General features: G+C 42.0%; 1 protein-coding gene across 6 annotated transcripts in view; it reads left to right on the top strand.

Moving 5' to 3' along the window:
• The window catches only part of rhobtb4 (Rho related BTB domain containing 4), a 264128-nt gene that overhangs the window by 233370 nt on the left and 16469 nt on the right, over nt 1-14289 (top strand). The window contains exon 1 of one of the 6 annotated variants that reach the window (XM_080467755.1): nt 9216-9597. The exons of the other annotated variants lie outside the window; for them this stretch is intronic. Within the exon in view, the coding sequence (XP_080323881.1) occupies nt 9569-9597 (29 nt within the window). The 5' untranslated portion in view covers nt 9216-9568. Of the gene's footprint in view, nt 1-9215; nt 9598-14289 lie in introns of those variants that run through there. 6 annotated transcript variants of the gene reach the window in all.

The following is a 14289-nucleotide window of genomic DNA, read 5'->3' as shown; positions in this document are numbered from 1 at the left end:
CCCAACAACTTTTACTTATTTGCGGGTGATAATTTTAAGGCGGAGATAATTGGGTCAAGATCAGGGTTAGTCCTTGGCACTTAAATCTGAAGCTTATGGGTTAGGGAATATCTCAAGTCAATTATTTTATTAAGAAGATGCAAGGTGTGTGTTAGTAAATGTGTGAGTGTTTGCACTGTTTCACTAACTTTGTAGAGTTCAAACGCAGAGAGGCCACTAAACTTATTGGTTTCACCCACATTCTTGGGATGAAATCATTTCTGGGTGATAATACTCCTACGTAGTTTAGTGGGTTTATGTGCCTTTTTAGGCTATAATTTACAATTAGGTTTGCTTAATTGGTTAGAAAAAGCCTGATTTAATTGACCTGACAGAGAATTTGCAGATCTTTGTACGTGTGTGCGTGCGTGTGGGCGTGTGTGTGTGTTTGTGTGTGTGTGTGTGTGTGTGTGTGTGTGTGTGTGTGTGTGTGTGTGTGTGTGTGTGTGTGTGTGTGTGTGTGCCCATCAACTTACTTTTACGCTATTGCCTTTCAACCCTGTCAGAACAAAATCATATCTCTGAATTTGGTGATTTTTTTTTTTCAGGCCATCCAAAAGGATTACATTGCCTGAGAAAATTCCTTGACCAGTCAGGATTATAAAACCCACTCAAAGCCCTATTGAATAAAATTAAAACGGGAAAAAAATGCTGAACTCAGTCTGTGGGAATCAAGATTTTCACCTCACAACAGGTTTGTTTTTGTTTGTACAAGCGCAACACAATCTGAGGAACTTGACAGAGTGACACAGATGAATAAGCAGCATGCAGATTTGAAATAAAGACAACAAAGGGCCTTCCTGTTATGTCTCGGCTCTCTAATGTGGTTTGTTTGTCTGTTTTTGTCTCAGACGCTTTGAGATTTCTGCTTTTTACACTCGTTCTTTCCTTCCCCTCTATTTTCTCATTGTCTATTTCTGTATCTGTGAGCAACAGTGTGTTTCTAAGTAGAGAAAGATGGAAATTGGATTAACATGATAGCAACGCATATATCACAGATGAAAGGAAATGGAACCGGAGTCATTGTTCCTTGATACTATCCTGAATGTTTGTTTTCCAGAAAAAGATAATCAATCACTCTTTAGTTTGTCAAAGGTCACATTTGCTTAGACTGAAAGAGGTCAAAGTGACTGGGAGTGTCTCATATGCAGTCCGTCGCAGAGCTCGCTGGGCCGATGTACTGATGTGTACAGTGTGATCTCAGCAGCTCTGTTGTTTCTGTGCCAGACTGAAGTCCAGAGGTGTTTGTCTTGGCTCCGCTCTCTGTTTGATCAGGCTGTTTTGAGAATACTAACTGACCTGTGCCGAGGCCAAATACATCTCTCTACTCACAGCCTTAGCATTTCCTCTAACTCTGCTCCTCGCACAGGATATTGTCACACACCTCCACTCTGTTTTATTCAATGCGCATTGCTTAGTCAGTCAAACCAAACAGTTGAAGCATCTTCGCTGAAGAATGACAGTTGCTCTCTTTTACCTCTTCTTGTTTTGCTATCCAGTGAAGACCATAATCTTTCCACCGAGCATTAGGCCCTCTGTAGGGTGAGGAACCATTTTTTTCCGAATTCACTATTGCAGCATATCAGGTAACAACACAACACAGCAGTTTGTAATATAACTTACATTTTTGATTCTTATGTGACTTTTTCTACAAATATAGTGACCTTGATGTAAGGACCATCATAGCTTTTAAAAACCTATCCATGATGAAGCTCAAACTGTCATTTACCTGCCAAATGAGCCATCAATGAAAATAAATGTACTTTCGTCTTATGGACTAAAGTAACATGCTTCATTGGGAATGGCATTTCCCACTTTACGTATACATGAAGAAAATGCATTGTAGGATATAAATCTACAAGCAAGTGGCAATGAAATGTGGCAGACCTGCGTCCAGACAACAGCAACTGAGTCGGTATTTTGTATAAAGTGTATGAATTGTGATTGTCAAGTTAACACTTTCCACGTACAAAGAAAAATGTTTGAATTGTTTAAAACACTTTGTAGACATTTCATAATAAGCTCTGTGCCTTGCTGATGGATTTACTAAAGTGAATGTTAAGGGAATCTTCTAGTTGGGTTAAATCAATTTCATGCTGATAATGATCTGACAGTACAGTGGCGGAGTGAGTGTCATTCATGTAATCGCGGGTGGCATGTAGAACATGTTCAGTGGATTGCAATTTGTTAAGACTGATCAAGAACAAAGTTTCAGATATGTTTGGCAATTGGAAGATCTTGTTCAGGCAGAATCACACCTTCGTTGTATTTTTCATATCGATTTCATCATTCTACAGTGGGAGCTGCTTTTGTTGTCTATTCTATTCTATTCTATTCTATTCTATTCTATTCAAGGCTAGTTACTGGAGACACCTAAATGCTGTCCTTGTCTTTACCCTGGCTCAGGCCGTGTATTCACTTCCCTCCTGATGTCCATTCTTCTTTCCATATTGATCTCAGCCTCACTCCTCAACTTGATTCTCATACTGTACCATAATGTCATCTCCCTCCGGGTCTTTGACCCGATCGCCCATCTCACCTCAATTTCTGTAATACCTGTACAACCAATAAGTCAACCAAGGCCTTAAATAGGTCGGTACACACGTCCCAGGGTAATTAAAGTCAGCCTTCACTTTGCTGGAGCACAATCTACACCTCCATAAGAGTCAGAAAGCCACTGTAATCTATTCAGATAGTTCCATTTATTGTAGAGGTTGAAAAACCTTTCCCACTGTCAAACCTACCAGAAATGAATAGTGCTCATTTTCCTACAACATGAACTATCACTTTAAGAGTTTGGACCCACTGTTGAAGTGAGTCTTAATAAGATTAGCCCTGCCACTTGACAGCCACAGCTTAAGAGGCACCTCTACTGACCTGTGTGTCTCCATCCAGCAGGGAATGTGCATGCACATTGGTTTATGTGTGTGTATTACTAATATTGTTTTGTCAGTAGGTGGAGAGGCGATTTCTGTGACTTTATACGTATTTATGTATGTTTCAATACAGTGCAAAATGTTTGCATACATGTTTGTTCTTATCTGTCTAATGTGGCACTCAAGCATGGTGAGACATGCCCGTGCAACATGCCCTCAGGTCAGAATGCAGACGGTATATTCTAACTTCCAGATCAGGCACACAGTTTGTCTTCATCACAGGAGATTTGTGCCACTCAAGAATTTAGAGCATCCACTCAACTGTTCAACGTCTCGGAGCCTCACGCTCACCTGGTTTATCCACATGTGAACTCGTGTGAAAGGGATTTTTGAATAAAACAGCATTAAGATTTTAAACCAACCAGAAAGCACTTCACCAAATGGTTTCCTACTGAAACATGCTTCTGCCAGATCTTTGAGAAGACACTGATCGGTTCATCCAGCTGTGATGAAACACATCCCCAATGATATATGAGGAATTTGGACTTTTGACTGAATGAAAATAAGTTTGTATGCCTCCAAATGAACTTTCTTCGATCAACAAACTTGCCTTTGATCATTTCTGCTTGAAAGCTCATCAAATGAAAGCGTTAATGATGACGATCGTCATTCGGGTGATCCTTTCTGGGCTCCACAGAGCAGATTGTGCATGTTTGACCTGTCACAACGTTCATGATAGACGTGCTTCCTGAAGCAACCTTAAGTGGAATTTTCTGCCGTTGGATTTCAACGTCAAACTTGCAGTCACACGCCCAATATGTACATCCTATGCACATCAAAGAAGAAACTAATAATTTATAGATTTTTCTTTTTAATTGGCTTTGCATGCTGATAAGAATGACAATTGTGACCTGAACTTTTCCAGTTGCATGTTTCAGCCTGAAATGCTACACTCTCAGGGAAGCAAATGTAGGGTTAGATTGGGCTGATGATGGATTTGGTAGTTCTGACCATGTGAGGGCATCGAGTTAAGGGAAATAAGAAATATGCAGCTCTGTGTTCTTCTTCTTCACTGCCAGGCACTGCTCTGTAAAAGCCAGGCACCACACTGTGAGGCATTTAAGTTGGCAATAATATCCTAATCAGATGTCTGTTTCTTTTCAAATGGACAGCAGGCAGTTAAACACAGACATTTGCCTCCACCACACCTAATGCCCTTAGCAGTGCTATATACAGCCATCCTTCACTCATCCCACCCTCCATCTGCTCCGTCTGTTCCACCATCTCCACATCTGTCCAGGCTTTTGCCCCAGGACCTCAAGCCACTTTACATTCCTAACATATTCCACCATCATGACCCATCATCACCGACACAGGCTTGACCTGAACATGCATTAGCATTATAGTCAGTGGATATTTATCTGCAGCCTGTGAGTCTGCTGGCTGGGAAGCTGGTTGTTGTCCACTCTGTGGCATAGGGGAATGACATCTATGACAACTTTGTGAAACATATTTATTTTGTCTCTTATGTATTTGTCAAGATAAGCTGTAGAACTGGAACACTTTAGTAGCTCTGAAATGTTCATCACACCATCAGCAATTGTCTCTATTACAGTTTTCTCATTTTAAAACAACATGTTGTACTTGCAACAATAACTTTAATATCCATTCAGATGGTGCAAAACTGCCCCAAAGATTTATACGGCTGGAAAACAAGTACAGGGTTAAAATAGTTTTGATGTTGAATGCAAGTTATTTTGCTGATTTAAATGGTCAGCGAGTGGGTTTTGAGGTCACTTTCTCTTCAAAAATTACAAAAAAGTAAAAGCAAAACCAACAAATCATATTAGTTAGATGAGTTATTCTTTTACTTTTATTTTATTTTTGACATGCATAAATGAAGGCAACATAAAGAGAAATTATTTGCTTTCACAGGATATAAATCATAAGGATGCTTGTCTGTCAGACACATAATTACATTGGAAAAAAATCCTAATTTGAGTCTGTTGGTTGGTCAACTGCAGCCTTTTACTTTGTCTGTAGGGCTTTTTTTGTCTTTTGCTTTGTTCATCAGTCGTGCAAGTCACTTGTCTCATTAGGATAAAATGTGGCAACAGCAGCAGCTGGTCACACATTGAGTTTTCACCTGACTCAAGATATGACAATCTACTGATACTTTTGCTAGTAAACAATATCCTCAGTCATCCCTCTCTCTCGCTCTGTGCTTTCTCTCAGGCCTTATCTAGCACTGAATGTTTTTCACTTAAACTCACACTCTGCTAATATGCCCATCAACCGTCGCCAAATAGGCCGACTGTTACAAAACACACTCTGTTTCATGCCAGGGTGCCGGCTCTGGCAAAACTCAGCCACCTCTCCATGTCAAAGTGTGTGTCTGATGTGTGTATTTTGTGTGTGTGTTTGTGTATGAGAGAGAGAGAGAGAGAGAGAGAGAGAGAGAGAGAGAGAGAGAGAGAGAGAGAGAGAGAGAGAGAGAGAGAGAGAGAGAGAGAGAGAGAGATTAATACTGGGAACAAAAAATAGATTGATATGGATTTATCTGAATTTCTGGGCATTTGTCACCGTCTGGCTCTTATTTCGTTGGTGATAATTTAGGAATGTCAGTTTCCCACAAGCTCAGGTCACTTCAGCCTTCAATGCTTCTACTCTCACCCTTGACCTTTAACCTCCGCATTTTCTTCCCAGGAGAACAATTTAAACTTCATGCATTGCATTTTTTTTCCCTCGTCCCATTGCAAAATAAAAATTATGGCCAAAAGTCTCTTTTCCCAAGAGCACAAGATAATGATATCATATTGCAGAGCACATATGCATGGTATGTGATGTTTCATTGTGTGTGTGTGTGTGTGTGTGTGTGTGTGTGTGTGTGTGTGTGTGTGTGTGTGTGTGTGTGTGTGTGTGTGTGTGTGTGTGTGTGGGTGTGCTTGCAAATATATGCATGTGAGTGTGTGTTAAGGCTTAAGGTAGAATTTAATCTTTGATATTGTTATCAGTTCCATGGTGATGGAGGACTGTTTGGAAGACCCACTGCAGCTCTGACCTACTTGTGTCAGTGAATGGGCTGTGTGTAGACTGTTTTTGTTGAGTGTTGTGTGTGTGTGTGTGTGTGTGTGTGTGTGTGTGTGTGTGTGTGTGTGTGTGTGTGTGTGTGTGTGTGTGTGTGTGTGTGTGTGTGTGTGTGTGTGTGTGTGTGTGTGGAGATCTGGTCGATGTGTGTTTAAGGCAAACTCTTTGTGGACACAGGGAGTGTGAGAAGCTGGGTGTTTTGACAGCTTTAGAGCAGTTTCAGTACAGCGCCGGGCAGGGGGCGAGCAGGACTGTTGGATATGCGGGTGAGCTGTAGGGGTGAGAAGGGGATCAGTGAAGGAGTGGATACGAGGCGTTGAGATGAGATGCTGGTTCCAAAATGCTCCATGACCATTAAAACGATACTTGATATCCATTTTGTAACTTTAAATAAACTCCTGAAGACAATCGAAAGCGAACGCGTCTGAGTACAAATTGTTACTTCTATCGTGTATCAATTACTGAATGTGTAATGGGCATCTGTATATACAGAGCAAGTACTATTGCACTAATTTGAAAATTGCACTTTTTCACATTTGCATTAAAAGTTGTTTTTTGTTTTTTTAAGTTATTCAGATGAGCCCTCCTCACACACTGTTCTATCTGAAAGCTCAAGCTGCATATGTTTAAGCTATTCTTGGGTCATTGCTGGACTTCCGAATGATTTTCACATTTTGGGGAATAAGGAGCACAAATATTCTCATGCTGGATGTATTATCTAAAGTTAATTATTTGGTATATGTTATATATTAAATATCTGCACTGAAGCCAATGCCATCATTTTATCAATTTCTAATTTAGATTCAATCATTTTGATGAAATAATGAACTGTTTTACATTCCAAGTGTTTTTCATTTTATCATGACCTCATCTTAAAGATTAAAAAGGTGCTGGTGAAAAAGCATCCATATGACTCCGAGACGCTCCTTCTCTCCCAGTCTTCCTGGCAAACCCCAGGGTAGCCCTGCACCACTACTGTGGAAACCGTTGCACTGGAAAGTTTTTTTCAAAGTTTTGTTGAATTATTTAAAATAAATTGATGTTTTCGAATGTGTTGGTTTCCTATTTCAACCTGAGATGCTCTGGTTGTGTCACCGCTGAATGTTTGTCCCAACAGCAAGACACTCCGCGTCATGCCAAAAGAATGATCTCAGCGTATTCTCTCCTACTTTAATCTCACCAAAGTGTAAAAGCTAGGGGAGTAGACTTCCCACACTGTTAATAAAAGAGCGATAAAGCTTGTGAACAAAGCCTGGTCCTTTTCGTACTACTGTAGCTGGAAAGGCCAGACATCACCTCAGACTGTGCTGCTTGAGAGTTCTCTCACAAGTCTACACCTCTCCAGACAAAGGGGTTGCCTCTCCACATTTCAAAGCCCTCTCAGTGCCAGTGGTGTTGAACCCCTGCTTTTCTCCAACAGCATTCCAGCCCATCTTTTATGTTGTTTCATTCTGGCCATGCCAACCAGGTCATGGGGCAGTATTTTCTCAGGCTTTCAGGACAACATTGTACAAGCACACTGTTTTATACAGACCCCCGACCCCCCCCAAGGAGTTTTGGATGTAACTCATGTTGAATTAATGTATGTGTCGGTGCTGTTTGATGGCCCAGCACACGCAAGCGTAAAAGCACAGATCTTTATAAGTGTGTGGGGATGCAGAGTTCACACAGGTGAACGCCTAATGCCTGTATTTCTGTAACGTGATGACGCTCCATCAACTCACTGCAGGCATATATATATATATATATATATATATATATATATATATATACCTTTACTGCATCAGGGCCTGTCACGGAGGTCAGCGCTATTGTTGCAGTGGCCTTGAATGACCACACTGGCTGTGGAACGGTGAGACAAGATGCCTCCTTTGTTTCAGAGAGATTAGTACCAAAGTCTGCCAGTAGATGTCTGTCTTCGGTCTTGCACAGTCATGAAAGAAAATTGGTAGACAAGCAGTTCATGATGTTCTCCACGTGGCCAAAACCCTGCAAATCACCCTCAATGAATTGTTAGATGCAACTCACTGTGATCAAGATGTCACATTCACCTTTTACAATAAACTGCAGAGACATCAACTAGTTTAAAGACCCTAAAGGAAATCCTTGTCTCATGAAGGTGCATGTGCAAAGCCATTCAAATTTGAATTAAACACAGTTTTTGCTGAGAGAAGAGTTGGACATTGGGACCTCTTGGCGAGATGGCAACATTTTTCTTCTCTCGTACAGCTTAACATTCCAGAAATGAACTCCCAGACATGGAGATCTTGGAAAGATATAAGGGCAGAAGGCTTGGTATTTTCCATGATCCAATCCATGATCTGCTGGTAATGTGCTTCTGTTTTGGCTTCAGAAGTGGTGGTTGCTATGCAATAATGAGTTGCTGTTCCTGACACCTGAAACAACCATAAATCTCACTGTTTCCCTATAACAGCGCTGTTGTATAACTTCAGTGGGGCTGTAGATTTGATAGTTGATACTTTACAATTAATTTAGGGAGAAAGCATGCTCAACCTGATCTGCTTTACAATTGATCTTTACTTGACTATGTTATGTCAAAATACATTTGATTGGACTTCATCATCTCTCTATGAATAATACTATTCATGGCTGTAAACGTCTGTCACGTCCCCCAAAGAGCGACGTGACAGACAAACGCCGATTAAAGGCAGCACGCTTCTCTTGCTGTTTTGAGTTAACAGGATGGTCTGAGGAAAGCTTCGGGGCGGGGCTACGATCACCTCTGCAGCATCTGATTGGCTGCTGCACCCTTATCCTTTATGGGAGTTTAATTGTTCCTCGTCTGCTAGACAATTTGACACCTGCAGTCTGATTTTTAGCTTTTTAATTATTTTTTTCTTTTTAAGTCATCTGTTAGATTAAAACATTGCATGGTTGGTATTGCCCTCGTGTGTAAAATAATACTGTTTTATTGTGCAGAAAACTGGAAATGCAGGTCGATAAAGTTTGATAAACATGTTTCAAACCATGTGCAATCCAAATGCCGTGCGAAATATATTCAATCCAACATGACCCAATTCAATTGTCTTTGCTATTATTTCCAGTATGTCACTGTGCTGTCATCTTGCCCGTTACTAAAGCCCACTGTATAGTTATGGCGCTGCACTAGTGTGACTGACTTTTCGTGCGGACCTTGAACGCAGCACAGAAGGAGTTGGACGCCCTGTGTCGTGACGCGCGCGGCGGAGGCGTACCTCCGGTGAAATCAGCTGGGGGAAACAACAACACAGAACTGGGTGGCTTCTGTGGAGACAAATAAAAACCTCTCGGCTAGTTATGTTTAGGGTTTATTATAGGAAGTGTCCGTTCCAAATCAAACGCGCATTATCGCAGGGCCGCAGCGGCGCGTCTGTACTTGTTGAGTTGAGTGAGACGCAGGATTAAGGAGGGGAAGTAAGAGGAGGAGGAGGAGGATGTGACAGGGCAGAGGTCCTGCTGCAGTTTGGTGCGCTCTTTTAGACAAAAACAACGACAACGATCTCCTCTGCATCCCCCGCGCGTCTCTGTCCGGTTTGACTGACCGGCTTGTCCACCAGCGGAGTGGCATGTGGGTCAATTCCGGAACCGTCGGAAGGTAGGGACCCCCCCCCACTCCTCCTGCAGGAATACTAGGTCACATGCTCCCCCTGCTATCCACGCTTTATTGCAAGACCGTGAGATCAAGTTGCGTTTTTCTCCTACGTTTTGACCTTATTGCGCTTTAAGAGAGATTTAATCTCCTCTCATGTGTCTCCATAATATCGCCGTCACCGCCCCAGAGCCTCTCACATTTCCATTCATACACATTAAATGATTATTTTTAAACGTTACAACAGAAGATTATTTTTATTTTTAAAAGACGACACGTGGTGCACGCTCAAGCCTTTTGATTCAGTGTTGTTGTGCAGTAGATGGGCTTGGCACATTACGCAAGAGTTATCAGTGCATCCATTTCCGATGTCGGCTGCTGTGATGCACCTGCCTTAACTTTTTCATTTTTTAAATAACATGGATATGTGTGTAAGTCATCTTTACTCCACGTTCTAAACGACGTGTATCATGTATTTTCTTTTTAAAATTCTTCAAGACACATATAACCCAAACAGTAGACGGACTGGTTTGCTTTAAAAGAAAAAAAAAATATGTGAATGAGCCAGGTGGTTATGAATGGCTGGTGAGAGGCAGCACACGAGGCTCCCCTCATTGATGAATGTAGTGATCCTACACCACATTGTTTACTGGAGCAGCATGCAGATCGAAGCTGTGACAAAAGATAACCAGCTAAATCTTGTAGGACGTTACACACACACACACACACACACACACACACACACACACACACACACACACACACACACACACACACACACACTGTAATGCTGATCCTGTGGCGTGACGTCACCAGGAGTATTACGTTACGCAGGTGGCTGCGTAGCTGATGAAGAAGCATCTCACTTCATCCTGGAAATAAATAAATAATGTTCCACATGAGGAGTTTGTATCAGACCATCTTTTTTTTCCTTTAATTTCTGGTCATCAATGATTGATCAAATCTACAGGATGAAGTTGCAAAACCATTTGGGACACATGCCATATTGTGCAATCCTTGTATTTTAGCCAATAGACCTTTTTTTTTTTTACTTCTGAAAAGATGTCTATTAATTGCTAGTGTGTAACCGTTGCTCATCTTTCTGTGGAAGTAGAGACTGCATTGTATTTTCTGTCCTTTGCTGCTCGCTTTATCCATCTTGGTAAAAGTACCTTGCATTTCTCACAGTGTTGACACACTAGCTCTGATTCGCAGTTATTTTGAGGTTGAGAAGTTTTGGCCGGTGAGACTTTATTCTTATACCACTACAGTTAATGAAGCAGAGATCAGGCTGTCATTACGTATACTGTCGGAAGGATTCGTAACAGATCTACTTATTGGCCTGATTAGGCACTGTGCCCAAAGCTTTGACTGTGTCAACAGCTTTGAGATAACATTGTGCACCACTGACAAACCCACATGGAAGAGTAAGCCAGCATTATATGGCTGGCCCAGATTCTCTGACCCGTGTAAATGGCTGTTTCAGAAGATACACAGGGGAAATCGAGCTTTTGAAGCTGTGTATGCTTTGCGTGTGTCTCATTGACCTAGTCTTTTGTATTACTGCTAAAGTAATTAATGCCCCCCCCCCCCCCCCCCATGCATTTTATGTGTCACACCATAAGCTATGTTTGAAGGTTGAATTTACTGATCTTTTACACGTTATATGACGCAATAATTGTTTACATGCAATATATAAGACAAGAGAAGCACAACAGTGCGTCTCAGTCTAATACCAATTTTAGAAATATCGTAATCAGATAATGCATCAAGCACCACTATTTGGATTCATGGTAGAATAGCTCAGTATAAATGTGCATAAAAGACATTCAATTCAATTCAATTCTATTGTAATTGTCATTTGAAAGCACCTTTACAGAGAAAAACCCAACAATTCCAAATTAGAAAGCAGAAGCGAGAGTGGAAAGGAAAAAGCATCCTTTTAGTAGGATGAAACCTTTGCAGAACCAGGCTTAGAGGTAGAGACTTTCTGCTGTTCCGGTTGAAGGTAGGGGATAGAAGGAGAGAAAAAGACAATTGTGGTGAGGGATTCAAACCCTGGTTCGTGTATGGGGGTAGGGATTCTGTATTCAATTCAACACGTTTTCGATCGTCTATGTAAATTCACCTTTCTATTTATGGCAACTATGAAAATGTAATGTATCAAGAATGTCTCTCATCTTTGAATCATGGCTTGCACTCCCAGAATGGGAAATAGGAGAGGAAATGCCAGCTCATCTGTTTGTTTTATCAAAGCAGTCATGAAAAAAACAAATAAAAAAAATAGTGAAAATGTGCGAGAAAACTGTGTAGAGAGAAAAAGTGAGTGACAGACGCATGCGGGTGTAGGAAATGTAAAAATGATCCTTACTGGAATAGATGCTGAAAAGTATAAGTCTTTGAAATAGAGTGTAAGGACAGCAAGCGAGATGGAGGAAACAAGTAGGTGGAATATACGGACCAGAAGGAGGAGGAGGAGGAGGATAGGGATGGATAAGGGAAGTGAGGGCACCAAGTGAAGCCTGTCTCTGTTTACAAAGCATTATTGCAGCAGAGAGCGGAGGAAAGGAAGCCTCTCTCATCCAGACTGATATGCAGCTCTCAAAGCCCCATTCATTAATGAGTATAGATCTGCACATAACGTCACATAACATCGTCTGCCACAGGCCGCACATTAATGCCAGTGCCATCTGCAGTGGGTGAGGCAAGTACGTGCAGGAATGCATGTGTGTGTATGCATGACTATGCATGTGTGTATGAGTCTGAGGTCTACTGTCAGCCATGCAGGGAGCCAAGCAGAGGCTACAGACCAGGTTATGTAACCAGTCTGTGCCAGCTGTGCCCGTGGCAGTCAGTGTCTCCAACACGCGCACGCAGGCACACACGATCGCACAGATGCACATTTACTCTGGTATAACTATGTGGATATTTTATGACAGTGGATTTTCAACTGAAACATCAAAAGGGTGGTTATTCATAGTTATTGACAATGCAGTCAAGGCTGTCATAGCTCAAACCCAAAGGTGTTTGGTTATGTATTAAATAGGTTGCTACTGGGGTCTTTTTTTTTTTGCATGGCTGCATGAAGCAAGTTGGAGAGGCAGTTGACTTCATTGTGGCATCAACGTGAACTCCAGCCCCTAGGAAATGAACACCCCAAAAAAAGGTGAATGGGGGGGGGGTGCTACGGACAGTGTGGGATGAGCAAATTTGCTGTCAGTGGATCTCTAAAAGTATTATGTAACACAGAGAGGGAGACAAAACGGGTGTGGGTGGGCTGTTTGCTTAATGCTGCTTCTTGATATCTACAGAAATGTGCTAAGGTCATGGATAGATACAGTAGAAGATTGCTCAATCCAGGGGTTGATGGGAGTGTGACATTGGATGTGAAAGGTAAAAGTGGGTGGGACTGACACAGTAGAGAGTTTTCTGAAAGATGACAAGGGCACTCAGAGATTGAAAAACTCAGTGCCCTGAATGAAGAGAAGAAGCACGGATTTGTCAGAAGGTTAGAAAATCTGATTATTTTAGTAAAGCTGGGGACAACAGAGTGTCAATCCTAAAAAGATTAAAGGAAAATATGAGGACTGAACATAAGAATGTGTGCAAAAACCTCAACCTCCAGCTAAAGATGACATGGCATCTCCTTACAAAAGCCTGTCTTGTCTTGGGCACACAGAAGTCGGTGCAAGTGTTCCTGGAGTTAAACAAGAGGGTTTTGTTTGTCCATGGAGAGATGTTTGGGATCCTGCAACAGTGTTCTTTCACTTTGGTGTTGCCTGCACATGTCCAAAAGACAAAACCCATTGTAAGAGGTAGAAATACATGCAGCCATGCCGAAACCATATCACATGGTTTCTGTGTTATTGCATGGCAATACTTTGATGCCCTTGCAGACTGCCACTTTGTCGGGAAGATGACACTGGGTACTGATGAAGTCTAGACGTCTGTGTGCGGTTCACGATAGGTCGCTGGCTAAAAATGAAACCCAACCCTTGCAGCTTGCCTTTCCGCTGCTCGGCTCTCGCAGTCCCTGGCTTGTGCTCGTCCTTCAGTCATGCTATTAAAAATAATTGTTGAGGCCAGTGAAAGCTCATGGAATTTAAAGATAAACCTGTGAGCAGGTGCAAATATGTCAAGTGCAGTGGGGTATGAATTGACAATTGTGGTATGTGTTTCCTGAGGCATGGTGAGCCTCGATCGAAGCCCAGTAAAGAGCCTGGGATGGAGGCTGACATTCAGGCGCTGGGTACTCTTGATCTCCCTGAGAAACTGTCCACCCCACCACCACCACCAGCACCAGCACCAATGCCGCCTTCTGGTGACATCACTGCATGTTGCTTTGTGTCTCACAGACCATCGAGACTCTTGTACATGCTCACAATTTTACTTGCATACACACACACCTGCATTCAGGCTCCTGCGGGTCATTGCTATGATGGTTTTTAGACCATGCTGTGGACTCTCCACTGTCTTCCTCCTTTCTTCTTTTTTTAGAGGCTGGTTATTGCTGGTCTTGCACTTTTGATCACCATTGCACGACTTCCTGATTGTAATGATCAGCTGACAGGCGATCTCTTTCAAAGGCTAATAGTCGTCACTGCCTTCCCATTTGTTCAGGCCCCTTTTCTTATCCAATGCTGCATTAAAATAGCCAGAACCGCCATCCATCCTTCTTTGGTTCTTCAGTGGCGTTAT

Source organism: Lipophrys pholis, assembly GCF_963383615.2.
Source record: "Lipophrys pholis genome assembly, chromosome: 7".
NCBI lineage: Eukaryota > Metazoa > Chordata > Actinopteri > Blenniiformes > Blenniidae > Lipophrys > Lipophrys pholis.
This window is presented reverse-complemented; position numbering and strand designations above follow the sequence as displayed.